Here is a 12,500-nt window from a genome sequence, read left to right on the forward strand (position 1 = left end):
TATTTAAAGTAATCTCCCCGTGCTTCACCACAGGGCCACCACTAAGGATTGTTCTTGTGGGCAAAAGTGGAGCAGGGAAAAGCTCCTCAGGCAACACCATCTTGGGGAGGAACGCCTTCCACGAAGCCTTCAGCCATGGACCAATCACCACAGCTGCCTCAAAGGGGATGGGGAAATTCCAAGGGAGACATGTCACAGTGGTCGACACACCGGGGATATTTGACCTAGCCAAGACAGAGGAAATGCTGAAGATAGAGATAGGGAATTGTGTTAAATTGTCCCTTCCAGGGCCCCATGTGTTTCTGTTGGTGGTGAGGTTAGATGTGAGGTTCACACCACAGGAGAGGAATGCAGTGGAGTGGATCCAGACACACTTTGGGGAGGAGGCAGCACAGTTCACCATAGTGCTCTTCACACATGGAGATATCTTGCAGGGAAGATCAGTGGAAGAAATTTTAAATAATGAAATGCGTGGCCTGATAGACAGCTGTGGGGGAGGGTTTCACATGTTCAACAACAAACGGAGGAATGACCGCACTCAAGTTGAGGAACTGTTCGGGAAGATAGATGCTATGGTGGACAGGAACGGGGGAGGATACTACACCATGTATAAGGTGTTGCAGCGAGAAGAGATAAGAAAAAAATGGCTAAAATGTACTACAGGAGGCGCAGTCGGAGCAGTGGTGGGATCTATAGTCCTAGGAGTTGTAGGGGCTGTGGTGGGGCTAGGTAACCCAGCAGCAATAGCGGCTGGAGCTGCTCTTGGTGCAGGTATTGGAATGTATCAAGAATGCTATGGTGATGAAGATGGGTGGAAAAACTTTGGAGGGACAGATGCAGAAAGAGGGACGCGCAATGCATTGATTCAGCTTATAAATAAAGATGTCCATGTGAGAGAGAAAATAAGAGCCACCAGTGAAATAGTCACCAAGTTCCAGGGGTTTCAGTGGCAAAATGCTCTCGCGGGTTTGATGACAGACATTGCGGAAGGTGTTGTTGATAGGGATGTAGGTAAGAAGGTGACTGTACAGTACAGAGATGCAAATAACGGATTGGTAGAGTACACTATAGATAAGTTGACAGTAGTGAAGGCACTCGTAAACATATTTGATGAAATACAACATGGTCTTCCTTCCAATCCACAAGACAATGCATTCTCCATCGCTTTATCTAAACTTTTTGAGCTGTCATTTAACGTACCTGTATCAGTCCTACAACATGCGAGTGGCTATACCAAGGGAGTGGAGGCTTTTACCAAATCCCTTCTTGACGAAATGCTCAAGATCATAGTTCATGATAATTCTGAGAAAGAAATGGTTCAATAGTGCAGAGTAGATTGCACTTTTTGGAATGACATTCTCTCTTACTCTCTTACATATATATGTGCCATTCAGTGGCCTTGATTTTTTGTTTAGCTTTGATCTCGTCATCATTCATACTAATACAATTGCTCTTTTGATTGCGTTTTGAGTACGTGAAGTTGATGGGTGATGGAACTCCTTCTAATATGGCCATTGTGTCATGGTGTTTCATGGTGTTTGCAGATGTTTCAACCCTTTAAATTGGTCTAATTTGATATGTTTTATTATATCCATTGAGTATGAATATTACTACAATAACTCTGTGAATTAGCTGACCTTGTGATTAGTGATGATGATGATGATGATGATATTGATGATGACGACGACAACGAGATGATGTGATTACTTGATTAACAATTTGCATTAGTTTTCTGTTATGTCACCTAAATGGTGATCTAGCTGGTCCTGTGATGAGATAAGATGATGACAATGATGATGTAAAATGGTCTTGTGTTTGATGGATACTAATTTGACATGTATACTGTGCTATAATTAGCATTATGATTAATTAATATGAATAATTTGTTTTATTTTTGCATACCTACAAATATACAGGAAAACAAGACACAATATGATTTCCCAGCTCGCATACTTAGCAATGAGGTCAATCACTCTTCTTTGCCCTATAGAACAGTTATTATTCGTGTTTTGTAATACTGTTTTAATGTTTTAATAAGTAGAGCCTATATATTTGATTATCTTTGTACAAGCACAAGGGGAAAGTTAATACATTTCCGGAAATGTTGTGCTTTTGCTTAGGAAATGATGGGGCAGACTTGAACCTGGGCAGTGTTGCCAGATGTGTCTGACCAAATCCTGACCAAATCCCGCCAAAATGCGCTAAATTCCGCCCAAATTCATCAAATTACATTGACTTCTATGGGCCCAAAACGGCTGAAAAAAACACCAAATGGCCAAATTTTCAGATTTTTACCCGCAGACGCTCATCCAAAGTAGCCCAATTGGGCGGGCACCCGCCCAATCTGGCAACACTGATTCTGGGTCCTCATGGCACATTGTGTAGCATGTTACAACACAGCATCCCAGACCTTAGGGATCTATTTATCGCATGTTTGTTTAAAAGTAACTGTAAAGTAACGGATGCCTATGCTGATGTAAGGTCCCTCTAGCCTAAAGGTGTATAGGCTTGAGTTGTTCATTTGAATTTTAATGTGGCACAGAGTGACATTTAGTGGCCTTGATTTTTGGTTTTGTTTTGGTAATCACCTTGTTGATTTACCTTTAGGGTAAATATATTTTTCATATATTAATGTATGAATGCAATTGCTCTTTTGATTGCTTTCTTAGTAATACATGTGATTGATGGATACAACTACATGTAATATGACGACAGAGGGACTAGGGCTATGTTAAGTTTGCATGCATTACTAAATGCATAGGCAACATATTTCTGTGTGCCATTGTGTTTTTTCATTCTACCTTATCTATGCACTTTGGAGTTCATAGATCAGAGATCAAGCTAGTTTCAGCTGCTGTGTCCTGCTAATGACAACGATCATTTGAGCCTCCTCTTACGCATCATGGCTGCATTCATGGGCAAAGGAATGTACAATTTATAGGCCTACATCTATAAAATAATCACTTGGATGTTCTTATGTGCATATCAATATACAGTACATGATCTGCAGAAGGCTAGCTTATAGTGGTGTGCATTGGCACTGCCCTCACGACTCGATTCGATTCCGATTCGGGAGGTTTCGATTCGATTCCATTCAAGCAAGACTAACATTTCGACATGCGTCTTCAGAGGACTCTGATGAAGACGCATGTCGAAACGTTAGTCTTACTGCACTGAAAAAATTAAATAACAGAAAATATACATTCGTGTGGCACCAGATTATTTTCCCTTTGCACTTATTATTTAGTCCTGCTCTGGTTACACCAGATTGTCAAATTAGAAGTGCGGAGGGCGTATTTCCTTTGTTTTTAGTAAATAATGACCATTGGGGATGTAACAGTTCCCATGGATCATAGCACCTAAATGAATAATGTGGATAGAAGCATTAAAGGGACACTGTGCAGGAAATGGTCTAAACAGGTACTGTAACTATGCTGCTCATTGAAATTGGGCTGCCTATTGCCAAATTTGATCTTAACATGAAAGTTTACTAAGGGACTGTACGTTATTTACCGGGGGGGGAGGGCTGGTGCGCTGGAAGTCCGGTCAAAAAAAAAAATCATGGCCCCCCCCTCCACCTCAATTTTTTTCCCCATGGCCCTCCCCCCACTTCAATTTTGTTTTCCCATGGCCCTCCCCCTACAGGTAAAAAAAAAAAATGTAAAATTGGTAGATGAACAACCATCATGAGAACAGTCAGAGTAGCCTACATCAAGGGCGGTTGTCTGCACTATTATGTGCTATCGATATCAGTGGATACCTATGAGAAGCCGCTAGAATCTACCTCTGCGGCTGCATGGGATGCCTTTTAACTCCACTGTCACCAAGACAAATTGCCTTCACTATTTTTTTACGTGTTAAGTAATAATAATAATACTAATACTAATACTACTACTACTACTAATAATAATAATAATAATAATAATAATAATGATAATAAAAACTTCCATTTCAATACCAATGTCCGAGTTGTTACTACTGTAAACTACAAAGTGGAGAGAGTTTCCCCACCGCAGCTTCAATATTTCCCTGCTCGACAAGCAGCGCCTTTCACAAGGTTTTACATGTTCAGCACAGTAGCGAAGCCAGGGACGCAGGAACTGGTTTTGACCAGGGGGTGCTGTGAAAAAAAAATCTGTTTTTTAGCTGCAATTTCCTGCGTTCTAATCAATTTTAGGGTGAGGAATGGCGAATCACATCTGAATAACTTCCTCATGTTTTATGTAGCCTAAACAAGGATGGCTAGATTTAACTTTTTTTTTCTTTAACATCTCACTTTGACATTATTAAGTTCTTCTTGCGGAAGTGAAACGCGCTGTGGAGGTGAGGGCGTGTTCAAGAGCAAATCGCGCTGCCTTGACAGTTTGTCTCTTCAGCATGGGCAGTGTGCAATGTGTGAAATTAGAAGAAATGCTTTGACTAGGCTATGCGATGCACTCGTGAGAGGTGACCGGGCTTTCAAATAATTTAGATTTTCTTGCAATTGCGACTGTGGATCAGGTGCATCTCGATCAGGACCCCTGTCCTGTCTCCCAGACCGCGCATAAAAGCACGCACGCACACACACAGGCATAGCTCTACCTTCCCGAATGTAATTACACTCTGACGGCCAAAGAGTTCGGGATGTGATCGGAGCAAGAAGTAGGCTAAGCGCCAAAGCAGCTCGAGCCATTGCTGGCTATTGATACAGGGAGAGTGAGAAAGCCACCTTTAGTTTGCATTTAACGTAGGCCATATTTAAGACGCATTAATAGGTGGTGCTATGGTGGTCAAATCAGCAGCAAGAGGCAAAAGGAACAAATTGCCAAAACAGAACCAGTACAACATTCCAAAACATCCAACAATAGCACAGCCATTACACACCGCGGCAATTCAACTTTGACAACTGTGATGATAGACAGGCACACCATCGGCTGTGCTCTCCTTCAGATTCACCCCATAGCCAACTCCGAGGCTAAGCTAGACTACTTCACCAGCAACAGGCAAGACCTAGCATACCAATACACGCTTCTACGAATCCAATCTCCACAGCAAGAAACAAAAGTCACTTCTTACCTGACACGATGCACAACTTTGGTGACATTCCCTTCACGCTTTAAATGTATATTTCCTTGCTTAGTTGGTCCGTTTTTGTTCACCAAAGTGATGAGACTTCTCTTCACAACAAGTTAGCTCCTCCAATGGTTTCAAGACCTTATGATGCATGGCCAACACATCGCCCTTAATACCACTTTTATTACTACCTTGACACCACAAGCTAAACAAAACAAGCTCGCGTCACTGCACCGTTCTACCAAAGTACGTCTAGGCCTAGGTACTGTTCTTTCCCGTCTGGTTGGGGTCTTTAAGTTCTTTGAACACAAATGTAAAGCACACGGCGGTGCCAATAAATAAAATCATGACTTACCAGAGGCTGTGACCACCTACAACACCTCTCCAAAATGCCTCTGGAAATGCCCATCCAATTCGTTGTCAAAACTTCCCAAACTGTTATAGTTCACCTCAGCTAGTTTGATATTTGCTCACGGGCATTTCCTATGATGCTCAATGTTCCTCCGTAGCACTAGCAATCCTACAGTGAAAGAGAGTCAGCGCGGGCAATCTACAGTAGCTGCACCTGATAGTTTTTTTTTACTACAGATACACGCTTCAGTGCTATGGTATGCACCGGGACCTTGCATCGCAAAGCGATGTGTTTCAGAGCATGTTTTATTGTTGTTTAAACAAATAGGCCTAAATAAAAATAAAATAAAATAAATTCGTTTTTTTTCCCATGGCCCTCCCCCTAACTCCGATTTTTTTTGCCATGGCCCTCCCCTCCACCTCATTTTTTTTCATCATGGCCCTCCCCCCCCTACGCACCAGCCCTCCCCCCCCGGTAAATTACGAACAGTCCCTAAGTAATAAACAAATATTTTCTAGTTTGGTCAAAGTACACTCATTTTTGCAGCTAAAAATTGCTATTTTTGGAAATTCAAAATGGTGGACCATGGAGAAGACCCCCCTTTTCATGTATGAAAAGTGCAATTTTCCCAGTCATAATGAATGCTTCGAATTTGATGCTGGTGGTAAGTATTCATGAAAAAGGTAACATTAGTGAATGGGCAGCATGCATTCTGGAAATAAACAACCACTCATCTCACACAGTGTCCCTTTAAAAAGCAGCAACATTGTTAGCGCAGCACCTTCAAGCAGTATTATTGTTTGTGTTTCTCTCACACCTCTAGAGGGTGCTCAAACCTTTGTAGTGTTTGAATTTTTTCCTGTATGTAACTGTAAGAGTGTGGGTGCATCCTGTACACAAAGTTTCACTGAGGGAAGAGCATTGACACTTTTGCTGACTCTTCTAAGCATATCAAGGTAAGTTGCACAAATCATTCTCAACTGCACACACAACATTGTCCGAATGCAAAGACACCCTTTTTCCTTCCGATCTACAGTACAGTAGACAAAGAATATCTCATCAGCTCAGCTGGATGATCTAACCTTCAAGTAGAGTAGGAAGTGGCAAGTCAAGTAAGGGTATCAGAACATTGAAAATGATGTGGTGGGATTTGGAAAAAGCATTTGATGATTGCAATCCCTTCACAATGTCAGGGTAATCAACTTGCATAAGTTGTCTGACAGTAGTCACACACATGTCGGGAATATGAGAAATATAGGAATGTGAATAAGATGAATTTGTGAATACAGTAGATCTAGCTATAGTGGGTAAGCACAGAGTGGTCCAAGTCTTAAGTTTGTACTCTTTACTTACTATATTTGCACACACTGTATGCTATTGCACATTTGTCTCCTTCCTCGTGTGTGTCTACTAAATGTAGTGTAATTAGATTTGAAAAAGCAGTGCTTTGTGGTAGAAAGAGGAGGGGCGGTGTTTGAGCTTTCGTCATTGCCCCAATTTTACGTGACCTATAAGTTAGTAGTGACTGCGCAACTCCCGATTAACAGGGCGGGAGAGCCCTAAGGTTACTATACACAAACAAATTTGCCTATACGGATTCCAAGAAACTTGAGGAGACAGAGGTTGCAACACATATGTTTGTTTTATTACATTTTTCATAAGATGTAATGTTTCAAACAAAATTACAAAATGGTAAGGAGGATAGGCAGAGACAGTCTAATAAAGAGATGGAACACTTCATAAAGTGCCCATAGGAATGAACGGGTGCAATTCTCTACGCTAATATGGTGTGTGCTTGCACATATCCCACCTGTCCGGTAACAAGAGCCAATTGCTTGCCGAGGTGCGCTGTCACTTATCCAATCTTACCCAACTATTTGGAAACAGATTAAAATAAACTCTGGTATAACGAGGTGAGTCACAAGAAATGAGAACGATAAATAAATAAGAAAATCAAAACCAATGTCAAAATGAGTAAATTATCAATAGCACTCAAATCAAATAAGAAAATCACAGCACATCAAGGTTATATTAGCATAAGCCCCCATTGCAGAAGTGGCCAGTTTAGACCTAGGCAATTTTTACACCTGGGGGAAAAGGTGTTATAACTATATTATATAAAAATATGAATACATGGATTAAATATGAATGTTATTTAACATAAATGCATTTATATTTACATTTTCCTTTCCTGGCCTCTCTCATGAAACAGGCCACCTGCCTGATCAACGTGCCATAACTAAATTACAATTGCCTTTCTCAATGGACTTCAGCGCCAGCGAGAGATGAAGCAAATCAGAAATGCCTGTCTTAACTGAACACAGTGTAGTTATGCTGCCACAAGGTGATATGAGGCGCATGTCACTTTTTGACACCAAAGGCACACCTTAGACGTCAAAAAATTGCTGTCTGGTCAAAGGTAGTCAGATTGATGATTTGGGTTCTTGCATCGTTGGCTTAACCTCATCAAAGTCTTTTTATTCCTTCACAGACCCAGTGAATTGCGAAGATGAGAGACATCTTCTTTCTGATGCTACTGTGGACAACCCTGGCTGCAACTGCAGCCTCCAGATTTACATTCAGTCCCATAGGTACCAAAGGTAAATAAATATGAAACACATTTTCTATATAGGCAGTGCACACTGTTAATGAGTCCACCTCTTTTGAAAAGTAGCATTTTGAACAATATTTCGTTAAACACACGTTATTTCCAAAATATGCATAGAGATTAATGACGTGAGATTACAGATAAGGTTAATAATATCACTTAATTGACATATTTCCATTTTTGTGAAATCAAAATGAGTAGGCCCTACTCCCGTATGTTGAAATCCAATAGAGATTGTCATGCTCTGCTTCAGTAGTCATGGTTCATTCACATGTTTATTTTGGCTTTCCAATGTTTTCAATGGTGACACAGTCATCCATCAAATAACTATGCCAGTCCCACTACCATGCTTGACTGTGAGCATGGGACACTTGTCTTTGTACTAATTTGATTACCACCACGCTTGACACCATATGAAACAAATGTGTCTATCTTCATGTCATCAAGCCACAGGACATGGTTCCAGCAATCCATATCCTTAGTCGGTTTGTCTCTGATGAGACCCATGATAAACAAATTTGCTTTAGACGGTGTCAAGAAAGTGTGGTGGTATCCAATTGAGATGTACAAACAAAAAGTACACTCCGTGGCTGAGGTGCCCTTGAGAAACGCATCTAACCACTCACTGCTACAGGGAATGTAAGCAATACCCTGTAAATAAAGTCGCTGTGGATAGCAGCACCGTCATGTATGAGTATGTAATGTCATGTAGGCCTAAGGTAATGCAATTTTGTACTCACCTCCTCACCCCCACTTCTGCATTTATTTGAACAGGGTTTGGGAAGGTCCATCTGAGAGGAGCAAACGTGATCATGTACACTCCTAACAGAGATTTTCATCCACGTTGCTTGCTTGCTTTTGAAGGTGGTAGGGGAGGAGTCAGTGGTGGGTCATTTGGGGGAGGGAAGGCTGGGGGAGTAGTTGGAAAGCTTGCTGGACATGAACAGTTCGGAGAATTGCTGGGGAGAGTCGTGGGAGGAGTTATGGGCGGTTTTTTCGGTGGGGTTACAGGAACAGTTGCTAGGTGGGTGTTAGGGGGCCCAGATGGAGAAGCTCTTGGTGGTAAAGTAGGGGCTTACATTGGCACCATAACTGGAGCTGTCCTCCCCGTTTTAGTAGTGGTCAGTCCACGAACAGGTAATTACTTTGCTTTGATTGATGTGAGAGACAGTCTAGAAAAAGTTGCAAGGTGTATCAATGATCTAATTGAAGGAGATGAATATTGTGAGGAATTGAAAGCAATGATGTATGCTTTTGAAGAGAGCGGAGTCATTGGTGACCAAGTGGCAAGGAAATGGGCAAACGAACTGTAGGACTCAGAGCTAGAAATGTAGAAATATACTGTATGTACAGTATAGCCTACCTAGTGTTTGGTCCTATCCTTACTACATTCTAGTCATCACTGTACTGAGATGTTTTAGTTTTCATTTTTATTCTATTCTCATTTCGTCTGCTCTGGTTTTGAAAACACCTGATTGACTGAATGACTGTGTGTGAGTGAATGAATGAACAGCATCCTTATCCTACACAGTAAAAAATATTCCCGTGATGTCACAGGGAATTACTGGCTACTAATTGCATTCATTTCACAGTAGTTTACTGTGGCCATCCTCACAGTTTACTGTGATCTTCTCACAGTAGTTTACTGTGGCCACACCACAGTAAGTTACTGTCACCCTACCCACACTACCATGATCCCGCCCCTCCATTCATCACCACAAAAGAGGTAGCTACCATGTTATTGTGGCACCTCCCATTCCCCACCATGACTGAGACAACTGTGGCATGGAACCAGTCCATCACACTGCTCTACTGAATTGATAGACCGAATTATCCATAACCACAGAGAAACTCTGCAATAAGTATCTGCAATATGTGCAATATTATCATCATTTGATAGTTATAGTCTCCTGCATGATAGTACATTAACCAGTGTGCATAGAATACTCTGGTTGAGCATAATTAGACAAACCTGAAATTTCTTGATCAAGTAAGCAACACTCCAAAAAGGATACCTGCTACCATAATACTCACTACCAACTAAATAGCTAGCCAGCCAACAAACCAGTCCACCGGCCAACCAAAAGAGTCAGTTGTCAGCTAGCCAGCCAAAGAGCCGGCTAACCAACTAACACTCATTTAGTCAGCCAACTAACCAACAAACAAGTCAGCTGTATGGCTAGCCAGCTAACAAACCAGCCATCCAGTCAACCAAAAGAGTCAGTTAGTCAGCCAACCAGCTGGCCAACAAACAGTCAGTTGGTCGGTCAGTTAGCTCACTAACCAACAAGCCGGACAGAGAGCCAGCGAACCAGTCATTTAGGCAAGCAACTCAAGCATTGTGACAGTCTGAGTTTATATAGAGGTGAAAGTTAACCATGTGACCAGAGTAATCAGGCATGTTGCAGCTGCAGGTAGTAATTCAATGAACTTGTAACAGTCCTATGTACTCAAGTGAGGTCAGGTACTAATTGACAGATTGATTGGGCACTACCATTGTTCCTGGTTGATGGTAGGCAATGTCAATCATGTCATGCAGCATTTGACTTTCAATTGTGCAATGGCACTTCACAAGATAGACTAATTTTGTTTACTAGGTGGCAATATTCTGATTTAAAATTGGATGCTGGAGTTTTGGCGTGCACATCCAAGACAAAGGCATTAGCAGGTGCCAACTTAAGAACGTGTTTGTGTAGCACATTGGTTGCAACTTAATTTATTGGAAGCAGAACCAGCAACATTTCCAATCATAGACCTTCTTCTAATTAGGCCTGGCAATTAGTAATTACAATCAATCATGGCCAGGAGCAACCCAAAGTGACATACAGATATGCAACATTGGTTACTGTCCCTCGGGTAATGTCGCGTTAGGAGGGATTAGAACCTGCAACTCTCTGATCTTAAGTCCACCTCCCTAACCATTAGGCCAAGGTAACCACATAGTGCACCCAATAATGGCCTAGAGCCAGTAAACACCTGTTATAACAGCACAGTAGTTAACTGTGATATGACGAAAAGTCTCTCTGGATTTCACAGTAACAAATTATGGCAGACTATCACAGTATGTTACTGTGAAATGAATGCAATTAGTAGCCAGTAACTCCCTGTGAGTTCACAGTAAGATATTGTTACACACTTGAAGTGGGCGAAAGTTCAATGGGGAGGCATGTCAGTTGGGTTGAAGGTTGACGCCTTTACAGTAGTTAACTGTGATACGACGAATTCACAGTATGTTACTGTGAAATGAATGCAATTAGTAGCCAGTAACTCCCTGTGAGTTCACAGTAAGATATTGTTACACACTTGAAGTGGGCGAAAGTTCAATGGGAAGGCATGTCAGTTGGTGATATACAAATATACAATAATGGTTGCTGTCCCTAGGGCAATGTAGGGTTTGGAGGGATTTGAACCTGCAACCCTCTGAACTTAAGTCCACCTCCCTAACCATTAGGCCAAGGCTGCCATATAGCACAATCTGGGCCTTCAGACACTTCATTGACATTTACAGCAAACTACTTAGTCATCAACTTCTTGTTTGCTACATGTCTTCCCATGCTTGGTCATCTCCTTTTTTCTCACTTCCTCATGTCAATATGTACAACCTGAGGGGGAGGGGCTTAGGACATACGGGCTTCAGATCGTGTCCCATCATGCAATGCACATATGGAGAGCCATTTATCTAGAAGGAATATCTTAAGTGTGCTTCAAAATATTACTCCTTGTTATATTCTGTGTTTATTGTAGGGGTTGTACTATTTAAAGTGGTACACAAGAAAAATGACCATATTCCCACTGTCATGAAGATGGTCATGTATATCTCCCAATATATATAAGCTCATTCTTCTGTTACTTGACAGAGAGTGGGGATAAAGTAGTCAACTGATGATGGGTATATACATGTAAACCACAAAACATTAAGAATGAAATAATTTGCTGAAAATGTCAATGAAAGGTGTGATTGTAGTGAAGAGCCCAACCTGTCTATGACTGAAGTTGTGCCCCAATGCACTAATAATTCAATAGATACTCCACCCACACAGTAGTTTACTGTGATGTTTCCTAGTTTATCACTTTGGCATGCTGGTTATCCTTGAAGATCACAGTAAAATACTGTGATGTGCAAGTTAAGTGAGAAATGGCAAGTGATACAATGATTTCAGAGTAATTTGCTGTGTGCCGTGTGAACATCACAGTAGCATAGTGTACCAGAACATCAGAGTAATTAACTGTGAGATTTCACAGTAAATTACTCTGAAATCACAGTAATTTTTTACTGTGTAGTTTTCTTCTTCTTCTTCTTCTTCTTCTTCTTCTTCTTCTTCTTCTTCTTCTTCTTCTTCTTCTTCTTCTTCTTCTTCTTCTTCTTCTTCTTCTTCTTTATTGTTAGTAGTAGTGTAGCAGTAATATTAGCAGTATAGTTACTGTATTTGTATAGCACAGTTCAAATGACAATGTTTTTTTTTAATGTGAATTCCATAGTGCCTGGAT

The 12,500-nt window shown here is 41.2% G+C and overlaps 1 protein-coding gene across 1 annotated transcript in view; it reads left to right on the forward strand.

Annotated features, from left to right (window-relative positions):
• Window positions 1-1,703, forward strand: part of LOC134443849 (GTPase IMAP family member 2-like) — a 2,202-nt gene extending 499 nt beyond the window's left edge. The window contains exons 2-3 of the mRNA XM_063193387.1: window positions 34-771; window positions 1,633-1,703. Coding sequence (XP_063049457.1) covers window positions 34-771; window positions 1,633-1,703 — 809 coding nt within the window. The remainder of the gene's footprint in view (window positions 1-33; window positions 772-1,632) is intronic.
• The last annotated feature ends 10,797 nt before the right edge of the window (window positions 1,704-12,500 follow it).

This window comes from Engraulis encrasicolus, unplaced genomic scaffold, assembly GCF_034702125.1.
Source record: "Engraulis encrasicolus isolate BLACKSEA-1 unplaced genomic scaffold, IST_EnEncr_1.0 scaffold_378_np1212, whole genome shotgun sequence".
Taxonomy (NCBI): Eukaryota; Metazoa; Chordata; class Actinopteri; order Clupeiformes; family Engraulidae; genus Engraulis; species Engraulis encrasicolus.